Raw genomic sequence first — 14,570 nt, 5'->3', positions numbered from 1 at the left:
GTCATATTTATTTATTATTATTTAATTATTTAGCCAAAGGTAGTCTTTCTGTAAAGTTAGTGAAACATTTTTTTTTTATTTAGTCAATTACTCTGTGAACCCTGGTTCTGCTAGTTTACACAGTTCATTGATTTGTCTCCTTTTTTGTGGTTTCTTTCACACAGAGGAAGAGGTGGAACATTTTGATGTTTCCAGTCTGCCTGAAGAAGTGCTGCGGAACATTGAAGCTGACAGTTTCTGGTGTATGAGCAAGTTGCTTGATGGCATTCAGGTAAATTGATTCCTCCTGTCTTCAACCATTGGGGATAACTGATTAATTGCATGGCTTTGAACTACCTCAGGGACATCAAGACAATAATGCACGTGCAGAAATAAGAGAGTTATCTAGTCCCTTAGCAGAAATCTGCTATTGCTTGGTATCCAGGAAAAAAAGCCTTGATAAATATACTCACTTTCTTCAAAATGAAACATGGGCTCTTTACCCATGAGGCTCAGTTGTAAGCACTCACTTTAGACTGGTACAAGTTGTACACGGTTGTTCTCCCTATATTTAATTGATTGAAGGCTATAAAAGCAAAAGTGGTGTTTTTGGTATCCATGATGTATAATACCCCAGAGATCTGTAGAAAATATTGCAAGGTTGGTGGCTAGCTGAGATAAAGGAATGCACAATTATATTTAAAATGTTTTGATCAAAGAACCCTGGGAATTCTCTTATGATGTGCATGCATGTCAATATCTTAAGAGTTTTTAAACACATGCTTGTTATTTTTAAAAGTAAAGTTTAATCAATATTAACAGTTTAGCATTCAAATACAAGTATGGGACTGAAGAAATGCATTTTCATCTGTTTCTGGAATAGATGCAATACCAGTTGTTTAGGAAGCAGTGCTTACGAAGGTACCATGAACTGTTACTGTCAGGACAAATGAGGAAGTCAGCACCTCTGGTCACTTTTTTTTAAGTAACAAAAACACTTATTCACTGCCAAACATGAAAATCATTTGTGGGTGCTTTGTGACGATGAATTGCTGCCTCAGGGTCAAACAAGATTGCAATTTTGGTATTGACATTCATTAATGAAACCACAGTGGGAACAATTTAATAGAAAAGTAAATACCATTTTATTACGCAACAATCATTTCAACAATTAGTTAATTATAGTATTACACATTTCAAACATAACACATAGAAAAGCGCTTGGGGGTTTCAATTTAGCATTTCATATTGTTAAATAAAAGTAATACAATTATACATTAACATAATAAAAATAAATCATAATTACAAATTCACTTCCACATAAACATCCCTCCTAATTTGTATTATATATTTCTTCTGGACAGATTCAGGAACAACAGCAATTTCATCATCACTTAGTAAATCCCCATCAATTACAAGGATGTTGGATGTAAACTCAGTTTCGTTTTAACCATTGTTCAGGCAAGCTTTTAGCTTGGGCAAAACGTTCAGTAACTGCTGGTTCACATTCCTTTTGTTTTTTGCATTTTTATTTTGCTAATGCCATTTTCATGTCCTGCATTTAAAACATCTTCCCTTACAACAGACAGTTTTGTCTGTGTAAGTAGGATTTCAAACTCAAACTCAGAGGAACTCACGACAACATTCCCGCAATGTGAGAGACAAACATTTTAACTGTTTGAACTAAGCATAACAAAAGAGTGAAAACCAAATCCAATTACCAAAATAACAGTCAATTGAATCATATTATCAAACAAGTATCATTTAGGGAGAAATGTTTTAAGATGCATAAACAACATAAAGTTTTTAATCGGTAAGAAAATAATCCACAGATTCAACACTTATCATTGTTTATGCCGTACTTAATCAGCTGTACATTTTTGGTCCGTCAAGTATTTTCTTCACTGGAGATATAAGTTATATGTTTTTTTGAAGCATGGTGAACAGCAGCTACTCTTGAGGATCAGTAAGGCCCTTGTGTTGACAGTTTGTGTCCCTTTCATCCCTTTTCTTTGACAAATATTTGAATTAACTAGGGATAGACAGTAAAATACTAAGCATGATGTCACCACAGCTATATCAACAATATGTATTAATGTCAGACAAGATTAGTAGTTCAGAGTTCATTCCAGTAGTTCAGAGCCTAGTGACACTTGATTTGTAATGTTATAATTGAAATATATAGATTCTATCTATAGAGATCATTAGGGAATGTGTTTCCCTGCCAGCCTAGGTTTTTTAATGCTGAACAGACGATGGATCTCTTTGCTTACTGTGTTTTTCAAGGGGTTGACAGAACCTTTTATTTGTGTATCTCCTTGTTTTGTAAAATACAGGTGTGTACCAGGATAACAGCCTGGTGTTAATGGGGGACGATTTATTACATTAACTCACAAAGTTGCAGGTGTAGCGTTTCTCTAAATTATTTGAAAAAGAAACAAATGGACCTGTTTTTCAGTAATGGATTACCAGGTTTGATGTAACCAAGAGTAATTCTAGCTTATTAGTATTTGCATCAATAGACATAGCTCTTAGAACCTAAAACATTGCTGTCTGTAGTTCTTTTTTTAGGTTTTGAATGTCCTTTAAAGTAAAGAGAACTAAGGCACAGTCTGACTCATAAGATCATTGACTTTTATTTTGAAGAGATACTGTACATTGATGGACAGTTAAATAAATATGGAACTTGATGTTTCAACCATTAGAGCAACACAACATCTTGTTAATTTGAGAGCCTTAAATATAATACAATATAAATGTGTTATTTTATTTTCTTCCTACAAATTGTTTCTTCAAACCCTTTGTTAGGCCTGCTGTGAGTGGTGAGGTGCATACAGTAAAAGCATAGGCTTCTCTCTTTCCCAGTATATCTCTGCTTATTTAATACACTGTTCACGCTTAAAGGTTACATAGACTTAACTTGCCAGTGTGATACCAGTCATTATTTTTAATGGTTACTTCAGCTTAATTTTCTAGTGTATACCCAATTGCATTGTTTTCGTCTTAAAGTTTTTCATTGTCATTCATTGCTTTGTATTGTGAGGTGTGATCTAAAGGCTGGGTGTTAACCCAAAACAGGTGTTGTTTGTTATGCAAGGTTATAACATTGTTTCTCTAATTGTCGATGTTGCTAACTCCAGGATGCATTTTGATCAAGTTTATGTGAAAGGAAAACAAACCTTGTCACAAAACCACTGTGGTAAGATACAATTGGTGGACTTAAATAAACCCTTGTTCAAGTTATTTCTTGCTAGTAACCTTTCCTGTTCCTTCTATAAAAAGTTGCTGCTTTATAAATCAGGCTCCCTTTTCTTTGCACGGAGTGATTCTTGTTTGGTTAAATTAAAACTATGAAAATGTACCCACCCAAATTTAAAATGTACCCACTACTGCCACAAAAACATAATATAGTTTCTGTGTGTGTGTGTGTGTGTGTGTGTGTGTGTGTGTGTGTGTGTGTGTGTGTGTGTGTGTGTATTTTTCCTTGTACTGTGTGGTCCATTATTCACTATGGCAGTAAAGGCTTTGAGTTTAACAGATGAGCTAACTGGAAATATCTATACAGCTGACTGCAGCTAAAACTGTACTTCAACTGGCAAGTGCAAAGGAGGATCTAAAACTGGATATATACTGCCTGTTCTTTCACTGAGATTCACTGGGTCACCATGGCTACAATGGGCCGACAGCTGTTTGAGCTAGGCGATGTGACTTCAGAGCTAGCTGGCAACCTCCAAGGCCAAAAGCCTTTTCAACCCCGATCCTGGCGGTGTTGGTACCAGCTGTTAAGAATCTCTTTCTTTTCCAGTTTTCCCAAGACCACATTTGTACAGTGCCTCTTCAGGCTTTTGGGACAGCAGCTCACCTCCACTTGACTGAAGAGCATGTTTTGAGCAAGGCATTGGCATCGTTCTTGATACCTAGTTAACTTAATACAATCTCCCCAGATTACTTCCAAAACAGACATATAGCCTATGGCTTGCGACCCCACTTGGTGTCGCTGGGCTATTTCCATTGGGGTCACAGTTTCGCAGGTGACATATAGAGAAAAAATCTTAAACCTGAATGGTGCAATACATAAAAAAAAAACATGAAAACAAGGGCAGCTCACGATGAGTCTGAGGTCCCTAACACTACAGTCAAACATAATTGTACTGATCATATATAAGGAAATGCGCTTAGAACTACACACGTATTGCTACAGCTACATGCAGGCGAGATGACGTATATTCATAGGAGAAGAAAACTTGTTGCTTTCCATGTAAATAGTTTAATATCAATATTGCCTTTGATTACTTTTCCAATAACTTCAGGGTAAATGTCTGATAAGTATTGTGCGTCATATTCATTGAAATCCCTGCAGGATTCTTAATTGGCCTGTAAATGTGATGCTAGCACCTCTTGATGGAATGACATTAGAGATTTCTCCCGTGGATTCCAAATAAACAGGAACAGTGTCCCATATACGTTTTCAGTTGAGAAATGGAGGACAGGGTATCTGCATGCAGCACTGCTAGGCTTCCTGTGTATGTGAAACTAGAGCTTAAAAATGCCTCAGAAAGATTAACAGTACTGCTCCTGCATCCTTTTACATTATGCAGTTAGAGGCTCCAGAGGCTGGGTGGTTTGCTGAAGGATCACAAACTAATTAAGGTCATAATAGAGTTCAGTGCTGTTAAAATTGTTTATAAATCATTAGGGGGGAAATGCTCTTTCCCTTGCGTCCCAAACATAATTAGCTTGTGCCCAAGGTCATGATAATAGAAACACATTTCCCTCTGTGACAGCCAGACAAAGAAACTCTATATTGTTCATATACTGCTAGCTTGAGAAAAAAAAAGTAAATGTTCTTCTTTTTCATGTTGAATTATAAGTCGTTATTCTTTAATGCAGAATACACGTAGAAATTATTTAAATTCTTCTATTAGCCCATAAAGTTGTTTTCTTTATCACTACTGTAAATTTCATAATTTATCTTTGATCTCAATGAAGATTTTATATAGATTTACTTGTGTTTTTGCAGAAATAAAATGTAATTGAATAACACAAAAGTAGTTCAATAATTTGATTTGGCAAACAGGTCCTTTCTCTGACTTGCAGTGGCTTATTGACATACATGCCAGGGTGAAAATGTGAAGACTTATTGTACTGTGCATTTTAAAACAATTCCCTAGCAGAAGTGGTATTCAGCCATCTGTTATATTGTTTGGATTGAGTGAGCGTTGTCTTCTATACTTGACTTTTATTAGTGCTGAATCCCAGGTGATTTGAAGCTCTGTGACATGAGTTGGCACTGTCCTTGACTATTGTGTATGTCAATGGCAGGTTACACTTGGAAAACTATTCCAGTGCGTATGAAGCAGTGAACTGTGTTCATTTGCTTGGTCTATTTCCTACACATCTTTCAAAGAATACTAATAGGACCTCTGGCATAGTGATACATCATATAGGCCTACATATTTGGTTATTGTCATTCCCACTTCTTGGTCATGGATGGGAATATTAATCGTTAGTGCAGCATGACTGAATACAGTACATTTCAGGGGGTCATTTCTAATGATCTAAACAGTGGCAGGTCTTAATAAAGCTACCACTAAAAGTATTACAGACGTTTTTTTGTTTTTTTTTGTATTTAGTATTTTATTAAACACCAGCAGAATTAACATACAGTTAAAGTTAGTCAGTATTTAGATATACTGCAGTTAGGATTATTAAAATATTATTATTATTATAAGATTATTAGATTAATATAAGATTATTATTAAAAAAATACTCCTATTAATCACAGTTGTGGTTTAAAGCACTTTATACTTTGTCAAGTTTTGACATATTTGTAATAAAAAATATATATATATACTTTTCTTGTTCAACCATCAACAAACTTGTTCAATATTTGTTTTCAAAACTTACAGTGCTTCAAATGTCTAAAATGACAAGGGGAATAGTCTAAATGTTACCCCCACAGTCCCCACAGATTTTTTTTTAGATTTATGGTATTTGATATTGCCATTAAAAGAATGCCAGGATTAACTATATCAATTTTAAGATAATGTACATAAACTGGCGCTATACTCTGTACTGACCCTAGAGGCACACAACTTAAAACAAGGAAATGGTTATGTAGAAAATATTTTTGACATCCTTTAGAATGATCCACAACAATATTTATAAAAAGCATAGATGGAGTAAATCATTTCTGTGAAATTCTCAGGAAATAGAAAGTGGCATGAGCCTGATACTAGGCATGTTATCCAATATTCTCTGTTTATTAGGCTGTCTCTGTTAGCGTGCTCCTGCCAATTATTTTTAATCAGAGATTCCTTTGAGAAAACCTTTCGCTGTCACAGCACTGCTGGTATTTTAGTGGTTATTGACAGGTGTATTTTTCCGTTTCAGCCCACTGATCTTCTAAATCTGCTGGCTGCATAAGATGCCTGTCTTTCAGGTTTTCCCATTTTAACCTTCCCCATAGGAGTGCAAGCTATCAGGTTGTTTAAAGTACAAAAAACAACTAAGTGCTTTGAAAAAAGGTTGTTACAGAAAGATAAACCAACAAAATACTTGAGAGTGAAGGTGGGAGGTGGTGGGGGGGAGGGTGAGTCTGTCACAAATTATCATATAGACCTTTCACTATAGCCCACTCCTTCTTCACCCTCACCCCGCATTGGTGGAATGTCCTCCCTACAGATGTCAGGACTGCCCAGTCCCTGACCACTTTCCGGCGCCTCCTCAAGACTCACCTCTTCAGACAGCACCTGTAGAACTCCTCTTTTCCCTCTGGACACTTATCACTCTTCCTTAAATGCACTTTACTTGCTCTTATCTGCCCCCTATTTTACTGCATTTAATTCTGTACTTTAGAGTACTGTAATCTGTCACAAGTGTTATTTGTTTTTATTTTTATAAATTTAGTCGTTGCCAATTAGTTTTTTTTTTGTTTTCTCCCCAATTTGAAATGCCCAATTATTTTTAGGCTCAGCTCACCGCTACCACCCCTGCGCTGACTCGGGAGGGGCAAAGATGAACACACGCTGTCATTTTAAAATAAACAGCTTTCTATAAATTAATGCATAAAGGCCTTTTACATCAGCTTTTCTACTCACCTTAAATGCAGTTGATACTTGTTAATCCATTCGTGTATCTCAATCACAACTGAGGAACGCGTTAATAGTAAAATTGGTTTAATTTACATTTTTGTTTCTGTGAAACCACTAAATGGGCTTTTAAATCGGAAGTCTTACTTTTTCATTTAAATGCCGAAGCGACTCATCTTTATTAATTTAAATACAGTTACTCGTCGTAACGATTGTAATAGTGTGTCCAGCAAAATGCTTTATTTTTCATTATAGCTTTAATAAAGATTAGTTCGCTTAACATGTTGCGATTTCATTTGTACATGAAAAATGAAGGCTTAGCCTATTTAAAAGCCCATTAAGTTGTTTGACAGAAAAAATAACAACATTTAATCAAATAAATTACAAAATTAAGCCAAATATATAAATAAATGTATAAAAACAGTGAAGCAATATGAAACAATAATAGCATCGGCAGTACGATAATGGCCAGTTTTTGATTAGAGGGCGAGCATTAATTGCATTGTTATAGAAATGTTATGCAGTCTAATTATTCAAACAGTGCTAAAATCCAAATCGCTAATTTATCCTACTTACTGGATATAAGAGAGACAAGAACTAGTTATGTTAACTCCAAACTGACTTTATTTTAAGGACAGTATCACGTTAATTAAAAAAATAAGTATAAAGATCAACACAGCCTTCTGTAATCTGGCTCAACAAAAGACATTAAAGTTGAATCTGGTATCCTCCACAATTGAAATTGGTTGCATGCCATTTGCGATCGTCTCAATAATCAACCGTGTTATGTTTTCAGCCTGAATTTTATCACATTTCCTAACATTTCGCTTGCATGTCTGGGATCCACCTCCTACACGCTAGACCCAGCTTCAAGTAGAAGCAGAGTAGTCACGTGATGAAAAGCATGCTGGACATTGGGAGGTGAATATCCAATGACAATGATGCCATGTGACAAAGGTAGGAAGTAATGAAAAAAAAAAAAAAAAACTGAGTAGCCGTTATTTGCAGACACCCGCTTCTTAATATTTGACCTGCACATTTTTGGCAAAGTTTAAACGATTAAGCAAAATTAAAAACGTTTGACACTTTACTAACATTTAAACTCTAAACTATTTACATCGCTAATTTACTATATAATCCTATACACACAAGTTGTAGGTAACACACAACACATATTTACCACCCAGGAATTCTTCCAGTATGCATTCTATTCTGAAAAAATAATAATAATCTAATATTGAAAATTCTTTACACTGCTACAAACTATAGTAGAATAAATATATTGATTTGATTATTTTCCATATACATAGGGCCCAATTTGAATAAATTAAGTTATTATTTACTGCTAAGACAACAAAAACATATGGAGAAATGTCTATTCCAGTAGTAATTTTTTTTTGGAAGGGTTCAGAAAAAAGCCTTTATTGAGAGCAACCAACAAACGTAAGTGCCTGGAGTTTGCTAAACGGCATTGGTACTTCGATTGGAACCGGGTGCTATGGTCAGATGAGATGAAAATAGAGCTCTTTGGCCACGCACACCAGCAGTGGGTTTGGCGTTGAAAGGATGAATGTGCAGAAAAGAACCTCATACCTACTTGTAAAATATGGTGGTGGATCTTTGATGTTATGGGGCTGTTTTGCTTCCACTGGTCCTGGGGCCCTTGTTAAGGTCAACGGCATCATGGACTCTACCCAGTACCAGGACATTTTAGCCAAAAACCTGTTTGCCTCTGCCAGGAGGCTGAAACTTGGCCATCTCAGTCTCCGGACTTGAACCTCATTGAAAACCTGTGGTTTCAATTGAAGAGGGCAGTCCATAAGTGCAGACCAAAGGATATCAAGGATCTGGAAAGATTCTGTATGGAGGAATGGTCTAAGATCCCTCCCAATGTGTTCTCCAATCTCATTAAACATTATAGAAAAAGACTCAGTGCTGTTATCCTTGCAAGGAGAGGGTGCACAAAGTACTAAAAACAAGGGTGCCAATAATTGTGACACTTGGTCAAGGATTTAGAATTTGAGAAATGTGTAATTTTGGTTGATTCCATTGAATCATTAATAAAGTCAAATATGTTCCACATGTTGGAAAATTACAATATAGCTCAGTACTGGTATTATTTATTTTATACAGTCTTTTTTGCTCATCTTTATCAAGGGTGCCAATAATTTTGGAGGTGATTGTGTGTATGTGTGTATATGTATGTGTGTGTATATATATATATATATATACAGTGCCTTGCGAAAGTATTCGGCCCCCTTGAACTTTGCGACCTTTTGCCACATTTCAGGCTTCAAACATAAAGATATGAAACTGTAATTTTTTGTGAAGAATCAACAACAAATGGGACACAATCATGAAGTGGAACGAAATTTATTGGATATTTCAAACTTTTTAAACAAATAAAAAACTGAAAAATTGGGCGTGCAAAATTATTCAGCCCCCTTAAGTTAATACTTTGTAGCGCCACCTTTTGCTGCGATTACAGCTGTAAGTCGCTTGGTATGTCTCTATCAGTTTTGCACATCGAGAGACTGAAATTTTTGCCCATTCCTCCTTGCAAAACAGCTCGAGCTCAGTGAGGTTGGATGGAGAGCATTTGTGAACAGCAGTTTTCAGTTCTTTCCACAGATTCTCGATTGGATTCAGGTCTGGACTTTGACTTGGCCATTCTAACACCTGGATATGTTTATTTGTGAACCATTCCATTGTAGATTTTGCTTTATGTTTTGGATCATTGTCTTGTTGGAAGACAAATCTCCGTCCCAGTCTCAGGTCTTTTGCAGACTCCATCAGGTTTTCTTCCAGAATGGTCCTGTATTTGGCTCCATCCATCTTCCCATCAATTTTAACCATCTTCCCTGTCCCTGCTGAAGAAAAGCAGGCCCAAACCATGATGCTGCCACCACCATGTTTGACAGTGGGGATGGTGTGTTCAGGGTGATGAGCTGTGTTGCTTTTACACCAAACATAACGTTTTGCATTGTTGCCAAAAAGTTCGATTTTGGTTTCATCTGACCAGAGCACCTTCTTCCACATGTTTGGTGTGTCTCCCAGGTGGCTTGTGACAAACTGTAAACGACACTTTTTATGGATATCTTTAAGAAATGGCTTTCTTCTTGCCACTCTTCCATAAAGGCCAGATTTGTGCAGTATACGACTGATTGTTGTCCTATGGACAGAGTCTCCCACCTCAGCTGTAGATCTCTGCAGTTCATCCAGAGTGATCATGGGCCTCTTGGCTGCATCTCTGATCAGTCTTCTCCTTGTATGAGCTGAAAGTTTAGAGGGACGGCCAGGTCTTGGTAGATTTGCAGTGGTCTGATACTCCTTCCATTTCAATATCATCGCTTGCACAGTGCTCCTTGGGATGTTTAAAGCTTGGGAAATCTTTTTGTATCCAAATCCGGCTTTAAACTTCTCCACAACAGTATCTCGGACCTGCCTGGTGTGTTCCTTGTTCTTCATGATGCTCTCTGCGCTTTAAACGGACCTCTGAGACTATCACAGTGCAGGTGCATTTATACGGAGACTTGATTACACACAGGTGGATTCTATTTATCATCATTAGTCATTTAGGTCAACATTGGATCATTCAGAGATCCTCACTGAACTTCTGGAGAGAGTTTGCTGCACTGAAAGTAAAGGGGCTGAATAATTTTGCACGCCCAATTTTTCAGTTTTTTATTTGTTAAAAAAGTTTGAAATATCCAATAAATTTCGTTCCACTTCATGATTGTGTCCCACTTGTTGTTGATTCTTCACAAAAAATTACAGTTTCATATCTTTATGTTTGAAGCCTGAAATGTGGCAAAAGGTCGCAAAGTTCAAGGGGGCCGTATACTTTCGCAAGGCACTGTATATATATATATATATATATATATATATATATATATATATATATATATATATATATATTATGGGTTCTTCACTTAGGACCATGTTGTTAACCACTTTCCTTTACAGCCAAGTGTTCGTACATGTCACCCCACAGCCAAGCATTTTATGACCGGTTTTACCACACTGCCTTTAAAGTGTTACAAATATATATATAATCTATCTTTTTTTTTCAGAAATGTAATGGAAATTATTTCAAGGGGGGAATGTATGCGTTTGCCTTAAGTAGTAATGCAATTAAAATGTATACAAGTTATACATGTTTCAAACTCTCTTTCTCTGTTTACTTTTCCAAGGACAACTATACCTTCGCCCAGCCTGGAATTCAGAGGAAAGTGAAAGCTTTGGAAGAACTTGTTAGTCGGATCGATGGTGAGTCTTAAAAGTCAATTCTTACTCTAAGCGGAGCTGAAGAACTCTGTGTCGAGAGTGTTTAGCAAAAACCTTTGCAAGTAATCTAGCCAATATCGGCACAACCATCCACCATGACAGTCTAGTGCAGCCTTTCTCAGATGATGTGTCATCCTCAATCAGCTCTGCAGCATTGTGGCCTTTGCAAGTTCACTGCTGTGTATCGTTTAAAAGAAAGCTACTAGAGCATGAGCCACTTTCATTACTTTTTATTAAGGCAATATAATCAGAATTCAATGGCAATTTCTTTGCTGCAGAGTAATGGCCACGCACAAAAGGCAGCCAGCATTCAGTTTGCATTAAACTCAGTGATTGTTTTAATTCCACGGGAAGTCGCAGTGGTTGTTTATGGCTGCTGTTTTGTCCAGCTTTTATGCATCATGTAGCGATTTTCAAAAATACTTGGATCATTTTTGTATTGGATTTTATTAAAATCCAGTTAGGATTATAACTTTCATACTGTAAATAAATTGAAGGAGTAATTTTAGGTTAAGCTTTTATATTTTTTGAAATGCTGACTGTTATAGCATGCTTTTAATTAAATGAAATTCAGCAGATAATTCTGACCCGCTCTAAACATATTCGCCTCATAGTTTGTTAAATTAATGAACAGATCGTTAGCTAAACAACGCGACTAGGTTTTGAGCATGTATAATTCCAACAAGCAAATTCTGCAAAGAACTGTATTTAATTAGGAAATAAATAAAAAAAAGCTTTCCTATAAGAACACTGCAGGTGCATGCAGTGGGGAATCGCTTTCTCTCCCCATATCCTAAACATACTCTTCAGCATTCCAGCTTTCTCTGAAGTAAGACTCTAATAATGCTGTAGTTCTCTTCTATTGGGACAATGAGTAAGTCTGCCTTCATTCTGAGCCATTCGAAAAAAAAGGTGTAATACCACAGTAGTGACATCAAAAAGTGTTAACTCCTCTAGAGGAAAATATACTTGAACTTTGACCCATTCGACTCTGCAAGACCATCACTTTCAATCCAAACACAAACTGTATCGTTTTCAATCCCTCGACTACACCCACAGTACAGAAATGTTCATTAATGATCAACAAAATGAGAATACGTTAAAAAAAAAAAAAAAAAAAAATGATGTAAAGCTGGTATATTCGTATCTCAGAGAAACTGGAGAGGAATGGGAAATTAAAACAAGGTAAAGGCTATCATCCAAATAAAGCTGAGGCACTAACGGATAACGACATATAACGTCTGTACAGCACTGAAACACTACGTGTAAAAAAAATTACCCAACTATACTGCTGATGCTGAACCTCGTCTTCTTTAATAATAGCATCACAAGGGTATCCATATATTATGAAAAATAATAGATGGGCCTCTTCAGTGAGTTACAGGAAAACAATTCCATCTTAGGTTTCTGTGACCTTCAGTCTTGTAATTTATGACATCACAGAAACCCTAGATGGAATTATTTTCCTGTAACTCACTGAAGCCCATCTATTATTTTATATAATCCCATGCAATTTTATATGGTCACGATGTGTCATGTGATTCACTTGATCTATATAAGCAGCTTGAGTGTTCATCAGCAACAATCATGGGAAAACAGAAGGGTCTCAATAAGGGAGATGATAGTGGATGCTCGTACAACAAGCTTGTCCCTCAACACAGTGGCTGCATTGACCAATGTGTTCCTAAAGACGGTCTTCTGAGGGTTTGTTGAAGGCAACATTTGCAAAAAACCACCACCTAAAAGCACAACTTCAGTTAAGTGCGTCATGAAGTATCAAACTCTGCAGGTGTGCGCAATGTATTGTGACAAGCCATCGACATTCTAGAGAGGACCAAATCACAGACACCTTGAAAAAACACATCAATTTCTATTCAAATAATGCACCAGGAGCTATCAGGCCATTCTGAATTTGTTTTGGACCAGTCAGTGTACTGTGGTACCTATACCTGGAAGTCACAATTATTATCATTATTTTAAAGGTACTTTATCATTTACAATATATGTTTAGAGAGGGAGAAAAAAAAATGAACAAGACAGTTAAGGAGGTGGCCTTATGTAGTTGTTGAAAGTTGCTAATACTGTGTCTGGTGTTGGTGGATTTTAGACTGAAGTGATAATATGAACGGAAATATTAATTAATGTGCAAAACATGCCTTGCGTGGGTCAGACATTTAGTATAGCTCTTTTGGTGCTGTAGAGAGGGTTGATAGTAGCAGAAGTACTGTGAAACACAGCATGCACTGCAGCTAAGAGCTGAAAGTGTTTTAAAGGTTTTCTTTTAAAGGCTAGTTTGCTGTACCCTGCCAGACTTATCAAACTGTTTCTACCTTTTTTTTTTTGAACACAAAACAAAATACAAGCAAAGTTCTTTGATAAACAGAGGTAATAACTAATTTATATGAAAATATATCTCCTACTTTTAAAAACTCAAAAAACAGTCAGGTAGGGTTACAGTAAAATACCCTTTCTGTAAGGGTGACCTACGATCTTTTACAAGCCGGTGTGAAAAATTAAATAAACCAAGCAGCAGATATTAAAGATAAAAAAAAAAAATCACATGGTGTATTATGATCAGTCTCACAGTTTGTAAGAATAAAAGATGTTCCATTTGTTTCCAACACAGGCTTGTTCAGAATATTTTGACTCTAGTGGTTTGGAAACAGGCTTCCTTGTTGTATAGTTAGGGAGAAAAAAAGACTACAGATGTTCAACATTTGGCTGTTTTCATGCCTGGCTAAATCTTCATTTATCAGCTAATTGAAGCAGATCTGGCAATTATGTTAGTGTTTCAGTCACCATGTAAAAGAAGCTAAAGCTTGTACCTTACTGCTGCGATAGATTAGAAGTCTATTTGCACTTAACTGAGAAACATTTTAACCAGATTTTAATACACTAGAGTGAATTTAAATGCACGTCAAGCATACAAGTTGACTTTGTAATTGTGTTCCTGTAGAGGCTATTTGATCTGAAAATAGATGGTATTGTGTGCTATATGTACAGGCATCGATAAAAAACAACAAAAGAAAACAACATTGGCACTAAGTTTCTACCCCAACATCATTGTTCCATTAAATAACACATGTCTTGATTTATTCACATAAGTTGTGAATAAATCACATGTATAGCATGACACTTGTTTGTGCCATATCCTGATTTTTCTAAAACTAACAGATGGGAATAATATTGGCTACAAGGGGAACATATTGTATG

The 14,570-nt window shown here is 36.2% G+C and overlaps 1 protein-coding gene across 4 annotated transcripts in view; it reads left to right on the top strand.

Moving 5' to 3' along the window:
* The window catches only part of tbc1d22a (TBC1 domain family, member 22a), a 175,825-nt gene that overhangs the window by 76,294 nt on the left and 84,961 nt on the right, over positions 1-14,570 (top strand). For all 4 annotated transcript variants that reach the window (XM_034024634.3, XM_034024635.3, XM_059027176.1 and 1 more), the window contains 2 exons: positions 165-271; positions 11,264-11,339. In XM_034024634.3, the coding sequence (XP_033880525.1) occupies positions 165-271; positions 11,264-11,339 (183 nt within the window). The remainder of the gene's footprint in view (positions 1-164; positions 272-11,263; positions 11,340-14,570) is intronic.

Source organism: Acipenser ruthenus, chromosome 7 (genome assembly GCF_902713425.1).
Source record: "Acipenser ruthenus chromosome 7, fAciRut3.2 maternal haplotype, whole genome shotgun sequence".
Lineage (NCBI taxonomy): Eukaryota > Metazoa > Chordata > Actinopteri > Acipenseriformes > Acipenseridae > Acipenser > Acipenser ruthenus.
The sequence above is the reverse complement of the archived record's forward strand: the minus strand, read 5'-3'. Positions and strand labels throughout refer to the sequence as shown.